Genomic DNA, 23988 nt, shown 5'->3' with positions numbered 1-23988 from the left:
TGTATTTAAACCGTTTGAGAATGTTGTTGTTTTTTTATTTGTTTGTCTGTCGGGTTGCCCTGAGAAGCCGGCCATAGGAAACACTTTAGGTATGAGAACCTATCAATCTCAAAAGACAGAGTGGCAAAGAGAAAGCACAACTGGCAGCTGCAAGGTTCAGATTACAGGCCCTCGCTCTACGCCTGCACTAAGGAACTACGTACTTATGGAAATTAAGCAGTTAAAAAAGGTCTAAAGACAGAACCTGCTCTAAAAGAAGGAAAAAAAAATTTACAGCTACTTGACAAAACATAAAATGTTCTCTCAATTTTCTTAGCTGACAAGCAAGTTACAAATATGAAAACATTTTAATAGATCACACTGAATGATGAGCTGCTATAGACAGCTAGGGGGAGATCCCTGGGTTAGAGAGACGATAAAGTGTCTTTCGAAGAGACTAAGTGCGGAATGCCGGTTTGATTTGGCATCATTTTTGCGATTGCCGACAAAAGCCAGCAGAGGGCCTGAACGCAGCACGGTTCAGGCTCCAGCATGAAGCCAAAAACCGCAGCTTTTGTCCGCAGTCATTTTCAGGTAACAATACATGTTTTGTGTTATTTCAGTTTGAGGATATGTTTATTTCGTTCAAAAAATTTAATGATTTTCTGGTGAAGGCAGTTTTTTTTTTTGTTCTTTCAGTTTGAAACAAAAAAAAAAGAAAAGAAAAACAAAATCGCACTTTTTTTTTCTGAAGAGCACCATCCTATAAATCCATTCTGTCATGAATAAGTAAGCATGCAGAAAAGTATGTATCATTAATTGTGGCAAATTTAATGAAAATGTGTCTAACATTGGAATATATTAGTACAATTTACTCCCGAGTGATTTATTGACATGGTCGTGTTTTCAAATATTTTCCAAGCAGTATTTATTTGGCAGCTCTAAATTCACGCTGCTATTCAAACAAATGCAGTTCTATGGGAGTAGAAAACCCAATGAGTTACATACGACCTGAACCAGACGGAAATATGCAAACCTTCAAACCACATGACAGTACTGCGAGGTAAGGTCATTTTATAGGCTATAGCACATTTTCCGCAACCAGGAAATGCAAAGTGCTTCAGATAAATCTGAGAAAACACAAACAAAATAACAAAGAAAAGCAAACAAAAAGTAGGCTACTTCACAATTTAGAAACTAGTATGAGTTCATCGAGATTCTTGTTCTGATAAAACTAAATGTTGGTTCTCAATGTTTGATTCTATACTTTCTAATTTTGTTCTAGTTTTTTTTTTTTTAACTAACAGGAGTTTCTCTATGTCTTGCTTTGATATTAAAAGTTTAATGCTAAATATTGATCTAAGGTAATGGATAGTTTCTCTGGATAAACTAATAGAAGTTTCTCTGGATTCTAAGTTTGTTCTAATTCCCGCTCTGGGCTGAGTGAAGAATAAAACTAAATGTTGTTGTTCTGGGCTGCTAAGCAGAATAGCTTAGGGGTTTGTCAAATGGGTTTGTCAGAGAAGTGAGAGCGGTTGTGCGTGGCGTTACGAAGGAGCAGTTCGCCCGCAACGCGAATCCAGCAACAACCTTGTTTGGGAGCTGATGGTGATTGAAATATACGGCGTTGGAGCGCATGCTTTTACTTTGAAAGCCACATTCTTTTTCTCCACCTCCCCAATTTCGTCCGGCTTTACGCAGCTCCATCCTCAAGTACTCAAGTACTTTGTCTGATCGGAAGGGGGTTGCTCTCCTTTTGAATGAAGGAGGACTGGCCCGATTCATCTGGGCCGCACACTTTTCTTCATTTTAGGCTACAGCCGGGGCCTCAAGGAAATCCCCGGATTTCGTAAGAAGGATGGCTTTTTTTAGCACTGGGGAAGCAACACGGACAGAACGGGATGCTTCGGAACCTCGGGCTTGACGAGGGGGCCCCCCACGTCTGATTCTTCACAATAACCGTGGCTGGTATGATGGTGGTGGTGTACATCCTGCACAGCGCCGGATTCCCACAAACCCTCACACACTGCGCCACAGCCCCGCAACCGAGCGTGAGCCACCGGACGGACACACGCTTCTGCTTCTCCTGGAAATCAGAGCCTCTCATTCAAAGCCGGACTTCCAGACCGATGCATGGACCAAACCACCGGGTAACCGAGTAGCTTGTACCCCGGCTCACGCCCCTTCTCGGGATGCTGCACAGGGAGCGGCTGTGATCCGGCGATTTTGAAAGGTTTCTGACGCGCCGCTCCTCCTGCTGCTGCTTTGACACAATCCGGAGGGGGAAGATGTTGGTGCGATGCTGCCGGGTTAAGCTGTCGGTGTGGGCCGCTCTGTGCGTGCTGGTGATCGGCTGGTTCTACGTTTTCCCTGTGTATAGACTTCCCAGCGACAAAGAGATTGTGGAGGAGGTGCTGGGACTGGGGGAAGCGTGGAAGAAGAACCAGACGGGGATCGATTTGTACAGGTCGGTTCCAGGCTCACATTTCTCCCTTGCTCTCAAATTAGGAGCTTATTTATCCTAAATTACAGTTGGTGAGGAAGACTGAAGAGAATATATATATGAGGAGATATGAATGGCAAAATTATTTTTAAACAATGGAACCATTTTTTATTTTTTTTTATTTAATTTTTTTAATTATTTTGCATTGTCACTCTGAAATGAAATCATTGCTCAATGATTAACTTGTGGAATGACGTTATGGAACAAAATTTCTTTGATTCTTTTGATCAGTCAAAGTGATATGATATCTTCCAAAGGCTTTAGTAGATAAAACAGCTGAACACACTTGTGGCTTTCTTTCTTTCCTACAATAGAAATCAAATATGCTTCAGAAAGTGAAATCCCTTATTAGTGGCAGAAGTTCCTATAAATGTGTGGTACTTGCAGGTTGCTCTGCTTTCACATTTCAAACCAGCTCGATGCAGTTAAAATCTGAAGACTGCGCTGACCACTTCATGTGTTCATCTTCTCTTGTGATTTCTTCCTATCCAGTTCTGTCATAGCATGGACCTTTTGATTGTTGTCTTGCTGGATGAACCCTTGACCAACTAAGCGGATGCTAGAATGTGAATTTGTTTCAGAGTTCCTCTCACTTGCTGCAACTGTCATACCAGCTGCTCAAAGTCCTCTCTTTAATGTTGAAACTATGGTTTGTTTACTACAGCCACTGTGAATCTGTGGTTAAAGCCGTTGGTCTGTGATCTGCCTGACACAGAAGCTGGTAGCACTTATCCTGCTTTTCTTGTGGCTTTGTGCCAGCCAGCTCGCTTCCTGTCAGCCTGTGGTCCATTTGCTGGCATAGGAAACTACTCTTGACTTTCTCTCCAATTTAATCTTTAGAGAATGATCGTCACCTGCTTTCAAAGCTCTATCAACCTTTTTAAGTATTCCTGAAATGTACATTATTATTCAGTTTGGGATAGGTCAACCTTTTTTTTTTTCTTTTTTTTTACCTTTGGAAGTTCACCAACTTACTTTTGTAACATTTCACGCTACATTGGACATGAATTTTGATTAAAAAAAACTGGGGATGTTTTAAAACTTCTGTCTGGTAGTCTTTATATTCCAACTCTTAATTCATCTCATTTAAGCCAGTCAGTTCACAGAACCAAAACTGAACGTAGGCCAGCCAATAAAGGAGATGTGCACCCTGTGCTGGCCCTCTGTGTGGAGCTTTAAATAGATATTCTGTATGGCTTCCAGTATACAGAGGTCTAAAAGTGACACATCATGTTTTTTTTTGAGGGGGGGGAGGAAAATAAGAGGGAAGGTCATTACATATTTTAAATTCAGGAAGTTACATGAACAATTTAAGTAATGTTACAGCTTATTGTAATGAGAAGAATATGAAACAAGAACATGCATACAGCATTCAACAAAATATTAAATAATACGTTTTTATTATTTCCTGATCTTACAAAACATCCTAAATGTACCTTTTTCAGCAACAGTCTTTTCAGCGACGATTACAGGACAACTGGCTGTTTAGCTTGCGACCATAAATCAGTCTCCAGAGGTCAGACTAACCCTCCCTTCTTTCCTGCACAGGAATCTGCTGACAGAATGTTGCAATCCGAGGTGGATGTTTGCAGTGACGAAGGAGAACGCTCCTATTGGCAAGGTCCTGTGGTACGATGGAGAGTATTACTACTCGCACACTGTCAACGACGAGACGTATTCGGTTTTTGTGCAGGTAAACCAGCATTTCCATGTGGTGCGCTCTTTTTTTTTTCCCCCGGGGTTACATGTTTAGGTTACATGTAAAATATTTCTTTTGCCACAATTTTTCCTAAGGGAATCACTTCCTAATGACACATGAGTAACTTGGAGTAGATCAATTTTGAGGTACTTTCTCCGCACACTTGCTGTCGTGTGAGGACGATGTGTTTTCTCAGGGATACGTAGACTGCATGACTGGACATGCAGTCTCAGTATCCCTGCATGACTGGACTCTCCCTTCCTCCATAATGGAGGAAGGGAGGGAGGGCTCAGCGGGGCAGACAGTCATCCTCCGAGGGGAAGAGGATTACCCGCACATTGTCTTTGAGTGAGAGGGAGTCAATATGAAGCTGCGGTGGAACGGGTAGATGAGCATCCAGGGTGTCATCCTAAAGACGCTTAACCGTAAACAAAAAGCAACATCTAGAACTTTTACAAATTTCTTAATTTCGTAGTTAATTAATTATTTTTTGACATCTGAGCAGTTTTCACCCTGCGTTCACTGCTGCGTGGATCAGCGTGTGCAGATTCATCTGTGGGTGATAAACTGACGGTGAAGAAGCACCACAAACTTTTGCGTCTTTCCGTTTAACCACAGGAAGCCGAACTGGGTGTAAGACGTAGTCGAGGCACTCCGGATGCATATCTGCACTCAATATACCGGTTGAGGACCGTGATGAATATCTGACCCTAATCTGACGTCGTTAGCAGTGCCTGTCCAGTCATGCAAGCATTGGAAGCTGCGGGTGATTAAATAAAAATTGTGAAGCAGTGAGGAAGTGACCTGAAATGGAGACGTGAGAATCAGAAATGGTCTACCCGAGTCAGTGTAGAGTAGGAGTGAGCATTTTTTTGTTATTATCATGATTCATTTCTTATCATGATAAGATTTTTGATTTAATATTGTCACAACAAATTCCAATTAACACCCTTAAAACTGTCCATATTGTGAGGAGCCTGTTGCTACTCAGTAGCAACAGTTGCGACAAATAACTTGTTCAATAAAGTTATTGAACCGTTATTCCCCACTGTTCTATAAAGGTGCATCAGCAAATATTTAACATACATTTGAAAGTAGAGTTAAATGCAATTACTGTGACCAAATAGTGATTTAAAAAAACACCCTTTATTTGACTGGTGGACTTTGTTTGAATAGTTCTTATCGCTTTTTAAAATCAAAATAGTTCCTCAAAATGTCTAAATCAGAGTAAGCGCAAAACCACAATGTCTTCATCTCTTCACTCAGAGATTATTCTGCTAATTAAATGCTGCTCGTCATTATCTTGGTACAAGTCTTTTTAAGTTCTACAGAAAATACAAGCGGCTACTGAAGATGATGAAAGTGACGCCATGGGTAAAAAGGAGCAGTTGTCTTTGCTATTTTTCTGAAACTAGGTTGTTATGAACACAAAGCAGGATACAATATCCAATACTGACATAATTTATTGAAGAAAAAATATATATCAGAATGCAAAAACTGATTAAATAGATTTGTAATTGATGTCAGGATTGTACAACAACAAAAATAAATGCTAGAACCTTATATTAAAACATTAGCTTATGGGTGTGCACTTGTGCAATCAAGTTACTGCAGTTTATTCATGTTTAGTGTTTTCTTTCCACGCAAATATAATATGTTTTACATTGTTTATTCTGCTATTGTAGTTAATTTTCACACATTTTGTTTCTGATTCTGACTTTCTTCGTGCTCTTTTGTCTCTGTATTTTAGCCATTGTTTTGTTGCGCTGCGTCCTGCTCCCCATTTCCTGCTGTCTTTGTTTCACTTCTGTCCGTCCTCAGCTTTCTTCGCTCTGTTAATTATTTTCATGTTTATCATGGGGGGGGATTTTCTGAAGAACTATCTTGTTCTTCTCTCCACATCATGGAATAATGGCATCTTATCATAAGAGTATAAACTTCTGATATTCACTTTATGTGCTGTTTAGGTAGAATATTTAAATGTTTGTCAACCCTGGGTCTCAAGACAAACTACCCTGCATGTTTTAGGCATTTTCCTGCTTCGGCACACATGATTTCAGTTGATGGCTGATTAACAGGCTTTTCCTGAATTGCAATCAGGGAAATCTCTACACCAGGGGGGGGGGGCACTCCTGGTCCTCGAGGGCCGGTGTCCTGCAACTTTTAGATGTATCTCTACTTCAACACACCTGAGTCAAATAATGAGGTCATTAGCAGGACTCTGGAGAACCTGACTGCACTTGGGAGGAGATTCAGCTGTTGGATTCAGGTGCTGCTCTACACCATGCAGATCAGTGTGCGTTGAGGACCAGGGTTGGGAACACTGCAATATTTAACAAGCCCAAGCATTCCTGCTCTTGTCTTTTCAGAGTGAAAAGAAATTCTCTCTTTGCCATCTCCAAACAAAATCATACATGTGTGGCAATGTATGTATGTGTGTTAATGTTGTGGGCTCGGATCCTCTAAGATACAGTTGAGACAGAAACAATCTTTGCTTCAAAACCACGTCTCTCTACCCGGGTCTTAGATATTTCAAGCAAGACACAAAAATGAGCCACAAACCAGAATGTAAAAATCACACACAAGACATTTATTAAATCAATACATTTGGCCAAACAGAAACCCAACTCACCCACAAACACAAACAGCACTAAGTTCCTGCAGTAGGAAGTTGTGTCTGAGTGCGAGAGTGAGGACTTCGTAATTTTATCTCTCATCCTCGCACCCCGAGACATCGCGAACCCCTCCAACTATTCCCATACACACAAACTATACCTGTCAAATCCTTTCCTGCATAAAACACTCCACTCTTGGCTGCGGACCATCAAGGATTTGTGCTTTCTTAGATGTTTCACCTTTTACGTCTGCTGCTAGAACATTTTGACTGCATCCTGTTCTGCCACAGTTTGCGCTCCTTATCTAACTGTGGTATGTAAACAGAGTTATTTATCTCATCCTTAGCTGAAACCTTTCAAACTATAGTGAGAATCCAAGTTTGTAAAGGGTTTAACACAGTGTAGCAATATAGAGCATTATATCCGATATTCAAAATATGCAAAACTCACTCAAAGTATGCATATACTTGATTACATTTTTTATTTCTCACAATACTAAGTTTTGACAGTCTAACATGAAACTCATACTTTTTGCGAACTTTAGGTTGTGTGTTAGTTATGTTTTTGGTTTCTCTAGCTCAGGTGTCTCAAACTCCAGTCCTCGAGGGCTGCAGTCCTGCAGTTTTTAGATGTGCCACAGGTACAAAACACTGGAATGAAATGGCTTAATTACCTCCTCCTTGTGTAGATCAGTTCTCCAGAGCCTTAATTATTCTATTCAGGTGTGGTGCAGCAGAGGCACATCTAAAAGTTGCAGGACTGCAGCCCTCGAGGACTGGAGTTTGAGACCCCTGCTCTAGCTCATCTACCCATTACTCGTTAGCTTTGTTTCATCTAAGCTAGAGCGCTAACCAAATCCCCTCCCAGTCAGTTCACACCACTTCTTACTTCACACCCATCTGTACCTCCTATATGTGACTACAGTCGTACAAATATTTCCCCTTACAGACTTTGAGTTTATGGAGTAGCGTTTAAAAAAATATTTTTAGAATTTTGACTTCTGCTGTCTTTTGTTCCAGACCACCTATACTTAGTTTGGATGAATAATAAAAAGTAGCAATAAAATCCCACATGTAATGTTTTTACGAATATTATTTTCTTGACTTTGTTTGAGCCAATCAACTATTAGAGATTTGAACCCTTGAGTGATCTCTTGCTGGTAGACATTATGTCATGAAGTGGTGCGAGGAGGTGGTGAGGAAACTGCAGCAAACCCAGGTTGAAGTGAAAATGATGATGATTTAATGATGACAAAAACACAATTCAAAATCCTGGCAGCACAGCACAGCAGAGCGGAAGGCAAAGGCTCAGCACTGGTAGCAACAGGGTTTACGAATGGACAGCTGGACGGAAACGAGACACAAACGACTGCTTAGACAAGGACCCGACTGAGACACAGGTGACATTAAATACACAGGAGGTAATCAGGGAATGAGACACACCTGGGAATAATCAGGACAACAAAGAGACTCGGAGACAGAAACTCGAAATAAATACGCAGATAAACACAGATTGTGACACATTCATCAAGAATGTCCTCTGTGTAACACCTTTTAAAGAGTTTAGAATTGTTATTTTTCCTTCATTGGCGTTGCCTCTAGTATTCAAAATTACATTTCCCTCTATACTAGGGGCCCTTGTCTTCTTGTTGCAGCATTATGAACATGATGCAGTCTAACCATTGGGAGAACTTGCTGAGACAGCCACAACTAGAAGTACTGCAAAACCTCTATGGGACGTTTTTGTAATCTGTAAAAACAGTTTGATGGACTCCAAGTGATCCATTGAACATTCATTAAATGTCTCTTAATATTATTCAGATGAATTTGCAGCTACAATTGCTTCTCTAAAATTATTCCATTCCCTTTTCCTTAAAGACTGGTTTCTTCTTGAAAGGCTGTTTACATCGTTCAAAACTGCGTGAGTGGGAATAAAAATACCAATAGGCATTTCGTTCCACACAACACAGTAGGAGTGTAACCAGCAAACCTTTTATGGATGGAAAATCAAGAACCCCCCCATTTGATGACTTTGTGTTTTTGTGTTTGATATGATGTAAAGCACTTTGAATTGGTTGCTGCTGAAATATGCTATTCAAATAAATTTTGATTTGATTTGATTTAGGGGCTGGTTTGAGAGTTATCATCTTGGTAAAAAGAATTGTCTTTAATTTCTACATAAGTCTAATACAATGTACAGTGATGCAAAAAGCATTCACATTTGCCCCTTCAAATAATTGTTTTGTTTTTTTTTTTTAATGCCATAATTGATGTAATTAGTTTTTCATATCAAATGGAGATAACCTAGACAAATTCCAAAATCACCCTTCATATATTTTAGAATGAAAAAGCTATCAAAACAACCCGACCTGCTGCAGAAGGAAATAAATGAACTTATTTGGAGATTTGAGTCCAAATTCACCAGCCAAAATTATTGGGAGATTTGTTTAAAAAAATAAAAAGATTAAATACAAATTCTCTGAGATTAGGTTTAATCTCAGAGACCATGTTACCCACCATGCCTCTATGATCTAATGAAATAGTCATTTCATATCTAGCATATGCAGTCTCGAGCTCGAAAGTGTGTACATGCTTAATGAAAGGTGATCATCTTTCTTTGGTTTCAACTCCAGTGGAACCGAAGAAACCTCTGCAATAAACAGAGGTTATTGAAGCTCTATTTTTAGCCCAGGTACTGCACTTTCTGTGTGAACCTGCATGACCCGCAGTGTGTTTTTCAGAGAGAGAACTGGTAGTTATGTGAGGCAAATGATTCATGTGAGTCTCACACTCTCTTTTAAATACAGTAAACTATCATTGCTGTGATTGTGGGTCTGAACACAGACAACCATGTAATTACAGGTTAGTAAGATGGTCCAAACAGAGCTTGTATACAAAAGGCTTATCTTGCTGCAAGGCAGAATCCTATGATCTTTTCTTCTGTTGTACTCATTGAAGTGCTTGTGAACATTAGAACCTTATCAGCGTGCTTCAATTTTCCAGTTGTGAGATGCTGGAATCTTAGCTGCGATCTGCATTGTGAATATTTCATCTGCGCGGATGCAAATGAGAGCCACCAGCAAAGATGTCGATTCAGTTCCTTCAAACTGGTTTCAGAGACGCAAGTCAGAGTCCCAATGCTGAACCGTACATCCTGCGTATGTGTTCTCATGCAAGTTTTCTCAGAGAAGGAGGAAGGGAGTTATTACCACCATCTGTCATCATCATTTCCTTGAACTTGCAGTAAAAGCTGCAGAAGCATGGTCTTTTCTCCATCCGGTATGTTTTTTTTCTTTGTGTCATTTTCATAGCTTATCATTATGTAAGCTATGTGAAGCTTCCATAATGACAAGGTAATAATTCACAACTATGATAATTAATATTGTGTGTTAAAATATTAGATGTTAGATTAGCAGCTGCTAATTAGGGGAGGGACAAACAACAAACCCAGCTGCTAAAACACATTTATCTGTGTTTTCTATACCATGCAATGTCCTATCTTTCTGCATGTGAAGTCTTAAGCGCAGTTTCAGTGTCCTCTCTCGTTCCACTTTGGCATGCTTATCTCCTCCTGCAGACATTACTAAAAGACCCACATCTTAGAAAAAACAGACATAGATTCTCACAGTCCTTGGTATAATGATCTCTATTTATATAGTTTATTAAATTAATCCTATAATTTACTTTGTTCAGCCTTTTTTGGCATCTTCTAAACAGTTTTGTTGTTGTTGGTTTTCTCATTTTTATAACTAAGCATGAAATGGCAAGACAGTTGTGAAAAATGAAGAAAAAAAACAAATGATCTATAACCTATATACTGTAGATATTGATCACAAGTAGGGAACAAAAATGAGATGCCATATGTATATGTCACACGTGCCACGCTGTTGTAAAAGCTATGCTCATGCTACTTCAGTGTTGTAGCAATGACATAAAGACTTAGTTGCCTGTTGACCCGTCCGCGATCTTAAGAAATCCCACAAGCTTTTTACTCAGTGCGCGGTCTGGCGGTTTCTCACTGACCCTGCTTTTACAATGTTTCCTCTTTTTTTTCTTTTTTTTCCCAGTGATTTCAGAAACTAACCCGTCAAACCAGCTGTCCTGTCAGACTTTAAAATAAACTTTTCTGCTGGTGTAAACATTCTGGGCTTAACCGGCGATCCTGTCTCAGTTAAGCTGCCATAAAAGTCAGCATAAATTTCAACTAATATGATTCTTTCCCAATGAAGTGCTTGAAGACATTTGTCCAACTGCTCACCGTTATGATGTCAGTTGCTTTGTGGTTATGTATATATGTGGAAAAGTGGTGCCGAATGCGTTTTATGTCTTTGCTTGATTCTTTTGCCTTTTTCAAATATTTTAAGGTCATTTAGGAGAGCGTCTAATTCTTATTTTCTCCAGAGATATTTTGGATCTGCTTTTTTATTATTCTCAAAGCCAGCAGAGGTCTGATTATGTTACTAGAGTAGTGTAACATTTAACATATTTAGGAAAAAGGGGTTTTATTTAAAGTGTACATTTATTTATAAAGTTTTTTACATCGGTAGATTAATTTAGAGACATGGTGCCTCTCGTCTGCGCCTGATAATTAGATGATTTCTTTCCACACATCATATGGTTCTAGGAGGTTATATCAGAGACAGCTTTGGATTCATAGGTAGCATGACCTCGGCTTGTTTTCGGAAATCTCTCCCCTTCATATCTCTTCGACGATTCGTCCTTCAGCACTCTAGGGCTTCTGAGGGAATTTTAGCACCAGGACACATGATCAACTGTATAAAGACCTCAATGTTAGGCTACCTCTTAGAGAAAATGAATCTGCGCAACAGGCTGCCTGCTAACAAAACCATTTCTTGTTTCCTCCAGACCACCCCTCTGAAGCCCCTGAAGAAGTGTGCTGTGGTGGGCAACGGCGGTATCCTCAGGCACAGCAAGTGTGGACGGGACATCAACCAGGCTGACTTCATCATGCGGTGAGACGAAGAGACTTCTGGAGCAGAACAGATTCACTGGGCTAAGAGCACATGAGAAAAACAGCAAAAGGGAAAAAGAGCTGTAGGTTTGGGGCCTGGGGATATTTCGCTTTATTCAAGCTGTACAGCCCCCCATTACCTTGTTCAGTTGTTCTTAGTTTGTTGTCAGATTTAAAATCAAACATATTTAAGGGAGAACAATAAATATGATAGTCTAACATCATCTAGGTACGCAAGTCCCTTTTTGAAATGTGCTTACGTCTCCCCTTTTGCGCAAATTTTGTTTTTTGTCGGAAAATCCAAAAACCACCTTAAGAAAGTGATAAAATGTTTTTGTGAAGTTTCAATTTTTCCATCAACTTTTTCTAAATCTTTCTGCAAGTTTGTTTCTCATCTAATCTTGAATTGCTCTACACTGCCGCATAACGTGTTGCTTTTTCAGATCTTAATGTTGTCAGTCAGGTTCCGTTTAAGTGATTTCTTGATTTGACATGACTGGCAGTGAAACTGAAGTCAACTTAAAACAAATAGTCACAGTAAAATCATGATTTAACAAGAGGTGCGGCTATTTTTTCCCAGGTTGTTTTGATGGCTTTAGTTTCCACGACAAAACAAGTCGTAATTTATAAACTTAATTTTCTATTTAGGTTATCTTGGTCTGTTTATTAATTGTTGCATTATAATTTGAGACATGTAGCTGCCACAAATAAAACTATAAACAAGTATAAATCCTGAATTACCTGAATTATACAGAAGGTCAATTTAAAGCACTGCCATCACTAAAACCGTACTTCTTCATTAAGCTGATCCAAGTTGATAACCTTATCATCAAGCTATTTAAAGCGTTTTGCAAGTTGCTAGTGTTGATAGTTATTTTTTCACTCACTTTTTGGAGTCAGACCAGACACTCCTCATTATAACACTTTACTGTGATGCTTGTTTGAAGTTTATTCTTTTGTTTATTGGTCTTGGGTAATAGAACAAAATCAAACATTTGAAATCTGTCTGTTCTGCGTGTAGTGAATCTATGCAATGCACAAGATTCATAAATGTACTTTGTGTAACTGAATTTGATTCAGATTTCCAAATGGACAAATGGAAATTAAGCACAAAACCTAAAACATAAACAGAAGTAGCTTAAAGCATGGAACTATTCAGAGCTTTCCTTTGGTTTGCGTGAGACCTGCAATATTTTCAATCATGTGGGTTTGATTTTTGGATGAAAATGTCACAAAAATTTCGCACAAAATGCACATTTGAATGCCCAGTATGGATGGAGAGATGCAAAGAAAGTGGAACAAAGGAAAATCCTCAGTACCTAGGAGAGCTCACGTCTCTTTCACAGCTTGAATAGCGTGTGGCGTTTCCAAGACGCACCCGACCTTTCACTCACTGCCAGCTGTGAATAACTTTTACAGCTCAATAGTAGATGCAAATTTATGTTGTTTTGTAGCTTCCTGGAGCAGGAAGCACGAAGTCAGCAGTGCTAGACAGTGAAGCTGTAATTAGTCAAGTGTGCATCACATTCTTCAGGTTCTTTCTGAGCCACACTGTACCCTATAGACTTACAGGAGTGGCAGCCTGGGGCCCTGCAGTTTCAGGGCTACTTTCTGATATCTGATCATAATGTTTTGGGAATTAATTGATGCTTAAAAAGGTACCACCCAACAATCAGTCCCTTTAACCTAGTGAGGGGTTTTAATTCACTGAACCTATGCGTAGAGAATTATCATGAAACCAATAAGGTCACTTACTCTAATTTCACAACCAAGCGCATCAACCAGCACTGCTTTTTAAGAAACAGACCAGACATAGACATGTTGAAACGGGGTGCAACGTGCGAAAGGTCCCGACCTCCAGCCCCCTGCTCTACACATGAAACTGTTGTGTTTCAGTTGCTATGGCTACTGATCTGTGTATCATGTAGGTGACACAGAGAGAGAGGAATGAAAGAATACGAGTGATTTTTAGATGTTATTCAGTGGTATTTCTGCATTTTTTTCCTTTTGCTGTGCTGCTCAACACTAAATTAATAATACCTACATCTCCATGTTTAATTAACAGAATTGTTCTACCACGGCGGCGTGGCTATCCTGTTATGTAAATTTCCAGATGTAAACAATAACATGCAACGGGCTTAAATTCATATTTTTATGAACATGTTACATTTGCCACACACAAGCCTAGCAAAGTTACTGAAACATTTTGGGTCAATTTGTGGAAGAAGAGATTTCTAGAAATAATGCTTTTTTTTTTTTTTAGAAAAAAGCTTTTTAAATAAATATATATATATATAAGCTTACAAACATCTTACAAAGTGAAGCCCATATTACGTTTAGTTTCTTAACTTATATGAATAAATCTGTGTCTTTATGTTGGATTACATTAAAATAATTCTCATTATGGGCCTTTTACTCTTCTAGGTGCAACCTTCCACCACTTACAAAGGAATATTTGGAGGACGTGGGAAACAAAACCCACCTGGTCACTGCCAACCCAAGCATCATTGAGAAAAGGTAAAGCGGTTTGCTCATCAGTCTGACTGCGCTTGAGCTTACGCTGATGAACCGACGGCCAGACATTCTCTTTTAGGATTTAATTCTACAGAGACAAATCAGAGCTTCATGAATTAGATTACGTTCTTCAGGTACTGAAGTGTCAAAGCAACTCCTGACCATCACAAGTTTGACTGACATCATGAACAGATCTGCAGTACTGTAGATATTATTCTAGGTTTTCTTTTCATGAGCTCTTGGATTAGTAGTTGTAGGCCAGCCACTAAAAAAAAAAAATCTATTTTTTATTAAATGGTGACTAGATTAGGTTTTTAATAATTTAAAGGCTTGATTAAATATAAACACAGGATTTTATTTCATTCTCAGTCAAAATAAAACTATTTTGTGTTAAATTACGCATCGCCTCACTTGCTCCAGGCTGTTAATCGTACGTCCTGCACTGATGCATTTACAGCAGCGCTTCTCAATTCCAGTCCTCAGGCCCCCCTGCTCTGCATGTTTTAGATCAGGGGTCCCCAAACTCGTTCCTCGAGGGCCGGCCTCCTGCATGTTTTAGTTCTCTCCTTGGTTTAACGCCATCAGATGATGGCTCGTTAGAAGGCCTAAGAAGAACATTGACATGCTGAAAAGGTTGTTGGTGCCACCAGGGAGAGAACTAAATGCCGGCCCTCGAGGACCGAGTTTGGTGACCCCTGTTTTAGATGTACCTCTACTCCAGAGCAGCTGATTCAAATGATTGCATGACCATCAAGTGCTGCAGAAGCCTGTTAATCACCCACATATTCAATCCAGGTGTGTGGCAGAAGGGAAACACCTAAAACATGCACGGCAGGGGGGCCTGAGGACCGGAATTGAGAAACACTGATTTAGAGCAACTCTCCCTGTTCTTCAGATTCCAAGGTCTTCTCTGGTCTAGAAAAGCTTTCTTGGATTATTTGAAGGCATACGGCTCCAGCTTCGTCTACATGCCAGCGTTCTCCATGAAGCCCGGCACCGACCCATCGCTCCGGGCGTACTACGCCGTCACAGACTCCTCCTCCAACCTCACCATGCTCTTCGCCAACCCCGACTTCCTGCGCAACGTAGGCAAATTCTGGAAAGCGCGCGGCGTTCATGCCAAGCGCCTCTCTACGGGCCTCTTCCTGGTCAGCCTGGCCCTGGGGATGTGCGACGAGGTGACAGTTTACGGCTTTTGGCCGTTCTCCATCGCACTGGACGGGCAGCCCATCAGCCACCATTACTATGACAACATCCTGCCCGGTAAGTGGTTCCACGCCATGCCGGAGGAGTTCGTCCAGCTGTGGCACCTCCACAAAAGCGGCACTCTGCGAGTTAAGGTGGGAAGCTGTCAACCTCAGAATGAAGGGAATTAGAGTGCCTACGGACTCACTAGTGTCAGTGAGGTTATGGAGAGCAGGAGAAGAGAGTTGGACTGCAAAACATCTGACGCTTGTGAGAATAAAGGTTATAGGGCCACGTATTTCCTCTGGGAGGGACCCACACTGCACCCATGATTATTTGTTTACCTGCTGTTCTCCAATTTTATTCACATTCATGATGAAAGTGTCTATTCCATGACGCACACAGAGTTTGCATACAGTCCCAAAACTTGCCACGCACCTGCCCTCATCTGTGGAACAGTGTGTGTGCATGTTTGTGTGTTTCCACGGGAAACCTCAGCTGTGAAAGAGAAAAGGGGGATGGATTTTCCTCTTGACTGACACATGTGGCAGCTGAGTTTCTGTTGTAAGGAGGCAGAGGGAGCGAAGGGCCAAAGGGGAATAATAACATGCACTGAAAAGGCTGCTGAAACACAACAACCAATGGAGAGATAATGATATTGTGGTTGCTAGTGGCTTGAAAAGAAGTGGAATTTAATTGAGCAAGGGGTAAAAAGGGTGTGATCTCAGTGTTTTTCCTCAAACTGCCTGATTCCAAATGGAGCTGTTATACAATGTAGAAACTGACTCATGAATTAAATCCCTAGTTAAGCCATGTTGCATTTTAAACCTTCAATCTAAAAGGGAAAACCTGCTGTTGTGTATCTTGTCTTTGTTTGCCAAATGTGTTGTGTTTTTTAATTAATATTATTATTGCTTTTCTTTAGGTTTTAATGTGAATTGTTTTGTGGTACATCAACGGGAGAGGGGAGATATTTTCCTGCCAAAACACATAGGTACCTCAGCTTTCACTTCACTTTTAGCAGTGGTTACCCTTTTTTGGTGCAGCTCAGCAAAAAGCCGGCTCCCTAGTTTAATCTAATCCGCTTCTGTAGAGAGCCTTGCTGGAAGTTGCCCCTCTGGTAGCAGGACTGTACTTGTCAAGTGCCAAACCAGGGGAACAGTGGACTCTTTCATACTCTCCCGCCCAGTCCTTGTGCTGCTTGTGCTCTGAAATGAGGAGACGCTGATATAAAGAGGGCACCGACAGATGAAGAGGACTCAATGGCACAGAGCGGGCTTTCAGTCAGTGTTGCTTTTTCCCATTCGATGTAGGAAACCTTGGTGAATAAATAATGAACCTGTTGCACTCGGTTATTGATCATTTTTTGCCTCAGAGAACAGGCACAACGGAGCCTCTGTCCTGAACTCTTCTTGTGGTATTGTGATTTCATTTTGCCTTCAAAATCAAATCAAACAGACATTTTTGTGTATACGTGCAAAACCTGCATTATTTCTTTATTTGATGGTGTTTGTTTGTTTTGTTTTTTGTTCTTAGTTTTTTTCTTAAAAACGTACTCTCGTATATGCTATTGTGCCATACCGGTGATGGTGCAACAATTGAGAGCTCTGCATGAGGAATGCAGGATGTGAACCACAGTCCTCGCTGCTGGAGGTACCAAACGTCTTTGTAAGTTTAGTGCTTTATGTTCTTATCTGCTCCATCTGTAAAGCTGAATAAGGTCCAGTGCCTTTTAGATGAATTAGAGGAGAATTCCTTGTGACCTTCTCACTAATGTGACCGACGTGATCCAGTTGGTGATGCTTACCTGTTCAGTTTTCAGTTACTGTCGAGAAAAACGCGTTGACATTTTTATGAATCGGTTATCATAAGCTTTTGTGGCTTTGTAAAGAGAAATCAGTGACTTTAACAAACATGCCGCTCTCTACAATAAGGGGCGTTAATCATCATATTTGAAATGTTTTCCTTTTCATGCTCATCTGCATCCAAACTAAAAGTTGCCAAAAAGTGATACTACCAATCTTGGAGTTTGAGACATTAGAAAATGAGAGCTAAATTATAAAACTCAAATGCAAATTTATTGGTAATGTATTATTGGTCAGTTTTTCCAGGGACAAAAAGAAAGTCAGAAGAAATGTTGTCTAAGAATTAGCTTGGAGAACCCACTGACTGGCACCCTACCTCAGCATTTAAAAGCACTCTGTGGCAAGCTCATTCAACCAGTAAGCTGCCACATTGGCAAATAACTGCTGATGAGAAAAAGGTGCTAATTTTCATAACTCAAAATTAGCAACCATTCAGGTAGATTTAAATTCCTTCCTGCTTCTGACTAGCATTTTTCACAACAGAGAAATTCTTTCTATAAGCAAAACTCTGCTGTGATTGTGTGAAACATAATAGCTGTAATATTAATAAATCACATTATTTATTTATGTTTCTTTTCAGTGTTATTTAGCTATTAAAATATATAAGTTTTTCACACCAAAAATTATATTTACCCTGAAAAGATTTCCCTGCAGAGTACCATCAAAGTGCAGGCTTGGTTTTATCTAAGAATTCTGTGTTTTTGTTTTTTTTTGTTGTTGTTGTTTTTGCTTAAGTGAATGTTACTCTGACTAATTGCACTGATAGATTTACGTTCTGTTTTCTGTCCTGCCTTGCTTGTTAGCCTGAAATGCCAAGTTAGCATGACCAATGATCATCCGACTCACAATAACGAGAAGAAAATTGAGTTCTTTTTTTAATTGAAGACTATTCCTTTAAAAAGGACAGTGTATAACTAATGCTGAGCATGTGTGTTTGACTTTCTTTTGTTTGAGGTTGCAAACCTCATTTGCTATGTAAATGTAACTTTAATGTGAATTATTCCAAAAGAAACAAAAAAATCCTGAATAGTTTTTACTGCGGTTCAATCAACTTCTACGATTGTATGAGTGTTTTTTTTTAATCTGCATCTTTATTTGTCGTCTTCTGCCCAGTATTGTGAACGAATGATCTGTGACAGTTTAACTGTAAGTAAGCATGATGACTTCTTAATGTATAGACGCTTTTGGGCTATCGATTTTTATCCTCTTTTTTTTTCTTTTTTTTTTCTTTTTTTTTTTTTACCCCAAGCTGTTGGATAAAGTCAGCCAGAACAAGTGAAAACACCTGCCTGCCAGCTTCATCTTTTTGTGGAAACGTGAAGTGAAAAAATGTGACGTAAACTTTGGTCTTGTGGAAGAACGGCAAATTAGTTTTAGTTCTGACATAACTAATTGAGCTTCAGTCGAAATAAATCACAGGTATGCTTCTCTCGCTTCACTGTGAGCTTTGCAATTCACATAGCAAGAGTAGATTTTTGAATTATTTAAAAAACTGATCAAACTAGAGATGCTGACTTTTTTAAATGTCATTTTGATGTGCTAAAAAACCCTTATGAACAACACATGTTCAACTATTTTAAGAAACAGTGGCAATGCATTGTTATTGCTGTCTCCTGGAATTTAGTTGCTGTGTGCCTAGTTGTGAAGAAATCCTTAAAAACAGCTCATATATTTTGATATATTTGAAGCTTTAGGTGATTGCCGTGCTGGTTGACTGTTAAATAATAAAACAGCTGTTGCAAACAACCATCTCACATTAGCATACAGTTCTTTTTAGGACTAATGCAATTTTACAGAGAGGTTTTTGGACGTTTTCAAATGTAGCTAGCTGGTAAGTCTTGGATTAAGGTTAGTATTTTTTTTTTTAAACGTTTCCTGTTTTAACCGCATTCTAGTGCATCACCAGCAGGTGGGGTTTTCCGAAGGCAAAATCGTCTGTTTTTACTGTAAAGTTTGTGATATAATCTTACTACTTATTTGTTCTGTGGCCTAAAGGCTTTCCTTAAGACTTTGTGTATTCAGTCTCGAGTTTTACATTGTTTGAAGCAAATCAGGGCGTTTCAGCTGAGTCTAATAATATTGAATAAAGTGGATGATGATGGGGATGTTTTGGGCAGGGATTCTAAATTGTAATGTATTTTATCGGCCTCAAAGGAATATTTAATCTTACTGTTACTGATTGACGCTGGTCAAAGACGCGACTTCTGCTTGAAAATTAGACATTGGATCCAGCTGATATGACAAGTGAGGGTTTTCTTTGTTTTTTGGGGGGGGGTTTTGGTTTCTTTGACACAAGAATTTTTTTTACAAGTCATCTAACCTACGATGCAACTTGCTTCCTTATATTAAAATACATTTTAGTAACACCAGCCTGTTGCCTGCTCCAGTTCCTCCCTGAACTGATACAATCTGACAGATTGACAGATTAATCTATCAATCAAATGTAGAAATACATTTACATAAGAGTTAATACTCATACCACCATAAAACACCATTAGTTTGATGCAGTGGCTTTAAACAAAAACTCTTGTACATAGGCCTTTCACAAAGCCAGCATAGCTGCACAAATTTAATAGGTGATGAAGGAAACTTTAATTAAATCTGAAAAGGTCAAACAAAGTCCTTAGCCCCTATCCAAGAGATTTGTAAAATTAGGACAAGAAAAACGTTATTTTGTATGAGATGATTAGACAATAATCCAAAATTAGTTTGGTCTGTTAAGATATTTTCACAGGAGTTTGGGATAAGAAAATCTTAATGCATCAACTTATATTGACGTCGTTCTGTTGAGGCTGGTTGAGACATCACTAGCCAAGCATCATTGTCGCACTATTTGTATAACTTTTTTTTTTTATTATCATTTTTATTTTGTATTTTTCAGTTTTGTCAATTTCTTAACCCGCATTTGCATACAAGGTATAGACTGGCAAATTGTTCACCATGTGGCTTAATAGTGGCTTACTCTTTCAATAAATTGTAAAATCAGGTTTGTTGTAATTAAGCATACATAACCTTGCAGTTTTAGTTATGGCGCTATGATAAATTGTGCTGAAACAATCTTGTCTGATCATGTCAAACGCAGTTAAGCCCAAGTGCGATGAGTCGTTTTGTAGGGTTCAGCTTCCACTCATGACATCTCAATTACATTTTTTTTCTTATTTAACATGTAAATGTTCTTTTTATTTCCTTTGTCTTCACCTGCAGCATTTGGAGCAACATGAGGAAGGAGAGCCACTTTTCTAAGATTTTTTTCCCCTTTGCACCACTTTGACTTTCACTCATTTTGTCCAGTTTAATGTCAGCAACCCAGCTTGAGCATGTAAAAATAAAACTGGAGGTTTTGTTTTAAATTGACTGCTTACGGCTCAAAACCCCCCCCCCCAAAAAAACCACAGAACAACCATACCCATGTAAAACTTCAACACCAGAATCAAATAAAAATTATATATATATATGGGAAGCTGCACAGCTTTATCTCAGGGCTCTTCTGCTCAGAGCTTAATCTTTTCAGTTACAGAGAAACTCGGATGTCTTATCCGTGGCACTGAAATCACAGGTTAACAACAACTTTCATATGGCTTGATTGCTTTGGATTGCATAAAGGAATCAGGACCATCCTTTATTTCATATTCCATATTCCAAACCTGTAGAATGTCAATTCCCATTGTGTAGTCGCCAAAACAAAAGTTTGTCACACACCTCTGTTGCTATGCCAGAGTTTTATGATCATCTCAAAGCAAACAATATCAAAACCTCACTGTGGATAAAGATATGTCAGATACATGAATATTTAATATTCCAATTGATACTTCTATTAATGTTAGATTCAATCTTGTCTGATTTTCTAAATACTTTTCTCTATTCTGAATATGTAGCCTTGTTTTTGAACTGGCAACTTATTTTAATTTGGGAGCTCACTCTGGCACTTGTATGAAAGACTGCTTTGAGTGAGTTCTGTACATGTGGACAGTCGTGCCCTGTCAGGAAACTCCTGGTAAACGTTATTTCTGGACGGTCAGATCACACCCCTTGGAGTCTGTAATAGAAGGCTGAGCAGTCCATAATGACAGAGCTTTGCAGATTCAAAGTAAAATGATGACAGATTTAAACACGGACTACAGTTTATGGTTTTCCAGCTGTGATTAAATAAAGGCAGCTCCAAACTATTAGGGTTTTGGCCTCAATTTAAACAAAAAAACGAAGCTCAGTGTTTGCAGAGTTTTTGCAGTTTTCTGAAAGCTCGTTCCAGATTAGAGGAGCGTAGAAACTGGATGCTAATACTCCATGTTTGGCTCTGATTCTAGGGATGCACATTAGACTTGAATCGGAAAACCTAAGTGGTCTGGAAGGTTGGCATAACAACAGATCTGTAATGTACACATATATTCAATCAAAGATTTGTATTTCAAAGCCTCTGAATGCATCAAGTTCAGAGTGTGCTTGTGTTGGCTGTTTAACCCCTTAACCGTCATGATGACACTAGTGCCATCATGCACCCAGTGACTTACATGTTAGTGTTTTGACGGTGACAGTTAGCAGGTTTTTACTGAGTGCTGAGTCAAGCCGAAGAGTGTCATATTGTTTAGTTTTTTTTGTTTTGTTTTTGTTTTCTGCTCAGGAAAATTCTGTAATATCCCACTGCCATAACAGTAACATGAAAACAGAAGGACAACACTCGAGTCAGCCTTTAAACCCGACATCCATATTTTATCAAGCTCAACCTTCCGCAGAAGAAATATCAATCACTGTGTTACTTAAGTTGTTTTGTTAAACATTAGCCATTCCTGGAAAAATCTGACTCTTAAATATTTAGGAATCAAAGTCAAAACCCTTTTCAAAGAGGGAGATTTCAACATCCACACTGACACCGTCCAGGACAGACAGGTGGGGGGGAAAAAAAACAAATGATACTCTCCAAAACTTGTTTTACTCAACATGATGAACAGGCAACATACAGACATAGACACACCTTAGACATGATTATCAGTGAAGGTCTAAATATAGCCAAGGTCTCTGAAATCGACGTCACGCTGTCTACTGTTGCGGGTGCCATTTACAAACCAACCTGCGACTTTATAATCTGACGCATGAAGATCGATTAATTCAAGTCTGGATTACAACTTTTAATTTCTTCTCTTTATTCTGTCACTGCAATGTAATGCTTTTGTTTCATTTTCTCTTGTATTATGTTTCATTATGTGTCATTATTCAAATAAACCCGACTTCACCAGAGACGATGCTGAATTAGCTGTCTCTCCTACGGACGTCTTGAGGTCATGTCATTTCCTGCTGTTGGTCATCTAGGTTTTCTGAAGTCCAAAAAAAAAAAAAGCACAGCTACTTTTATGTCACATTTCATCCAACTTTAATGTTTGTAACTTTATATAGACCCCTACACCGATGATATTAAGTCGAGTGAAGCTTGTTTGTGCAGCACATTCAGCAGCAAGACAGTTCAAAGTGATTTGCATAATAAAAATACAATTAAACAAAGGATAACCAGTATATTGCAGTGGCAGAAGATACAGAAGAAACAAAAAGTTCTAATCCAGACTAGAAATAATCAATATTTCACTTATTGTTATAAGGGCTTTTAGCCTTGACTAAAAGGAACTCGGTTTTACAATTTTCTGGAAGTATTAGATTAGAACATTCAGAAAAATCATATTAGAATCTAATCTAATTTTCTAACTCGTTGTTGGCTTCTTCTGGTGCAGAATTCTGATGTATATCTCACGTCAATGACATAAGATCCTTTGTCTTTTACCTGGCGAGCCAGATAATTACATTTTTCGCTTAGAAAATTGTAACTCGGAGGCACTGACTGAAATATTAAAGATGTCTCCCTGTTTACATTCAACCATGTTTCTTTTAAAAACCTAACATGAATATTATGCTGAGTGATGAAGACTCAGCGGTATATAAGCTTTCCATCGGAGGTTGTATTAGATAGGAGATAAATCTGAGGTTTGATTTTAGACAGCTGCATTTTTTTCTTTTACTGGTTATGGTGTTTTTGCATTCAAAGACTCATTTGGGCTGGTGTATTTACAGAGCAGAATGGCTGTACAGTAAACTTCTGTGATCACAATAAAGCTGAACTATGTGAACACATTTGTTTTTCATTTCGTAAAAAGAATAATCCAAATGAAAAAAAAAACTGGATTAATGATATGCATGCCCTTTATCAGAAAATGCCAACCCACCAGAACTATTTTTGGTGGTAGACGCAGTGGCCTTGCCTGGGCTCTCTGTTCTCTCTCAATGCTCAAGGGAAGAAGACATGAGCGAGATAACCTCAAAGAGAGGCTCTAGGATATGTAAATAAAAACATGTTTCCCCATAGGCCTCTAATGTCAGGTCTCATCATCCCACAGCAGGGTCCCACAGCCAATTAGGACACAGGGGTGCACTTTGAAACCCTGTAGGATTTGCCCGTCAGTTGTAATGCCTTCGGTGGAGGACTAATGAAGGATGAGCTGAAAGAGAGAGTCTTTGTCAAGAGCTGTCTTGACAAAGAGAGTCAAACTCTCTGACTTGAATCAAAGACAGTTTGATTCAAGTCAAACCCGTTTGACTTGAATCAAAGTCAAAATGGTTTTGACTTTAATCCACTTAGTGAATTAAAGTCTGAGCTTTTCAATGGTCTAGCTTTTT

At 39.2% G+C, this 23988-nt stretch overlaps 1 protein-coding gene across 1 annotated transcript; it reads left to right on the top strand.

Moving 5' to 3' along the window:
- The first annotated feature begins 1389 nt into the window (after positions 1 to 1389).
- st8sia1 (ST8 alpha-N-acetyl-neuraminide alpha-2,8-sialyltransferase 1) lies at positions 1390 to 20702 on the top strand. Its single transcript, XM_044108776.1, has 5 exons — positions 1390 to 2446; positions 4031 to 4175; positions 11662 to 11768; positions 14192 to 14284; positions 15177 to 20702. The coding sequence occupies exons 1-5, from the start codon at positions 2268 to 2270 to the stop codon at positions 15655 to 15657; spliced, it is 1005 nt and encodes a 334-aa protein (XP_043964711.1). The 5' UTR covers positions 1390 to 2267; the 3' UTR covers positions 15658 to 20702.
- Positions 20703 to 23988: the final 3286 nt, after the last annotated feature.

This window comes from Gambusia affinis, linkage group LG23 (genome assembly GCF_019740435.1).
Source record: "Gambusia affinis linkage group LG23, SWU_Gaff_1.0, whole genome shotgun sequence".
Classification (NCBI taxonomy): domain Eukaryota; kingdom Metazoa; phylum Chordata; class Actinopteri; order Cyprinodontiformes; family Poeciliidae; genus Gambusia; species Gambusia affinis.
The sequence above is the reverse complement of the archived record's forward strand: the minus strand, read 5'-3'. Positions and strand labels throughout refer to the sequence as shown.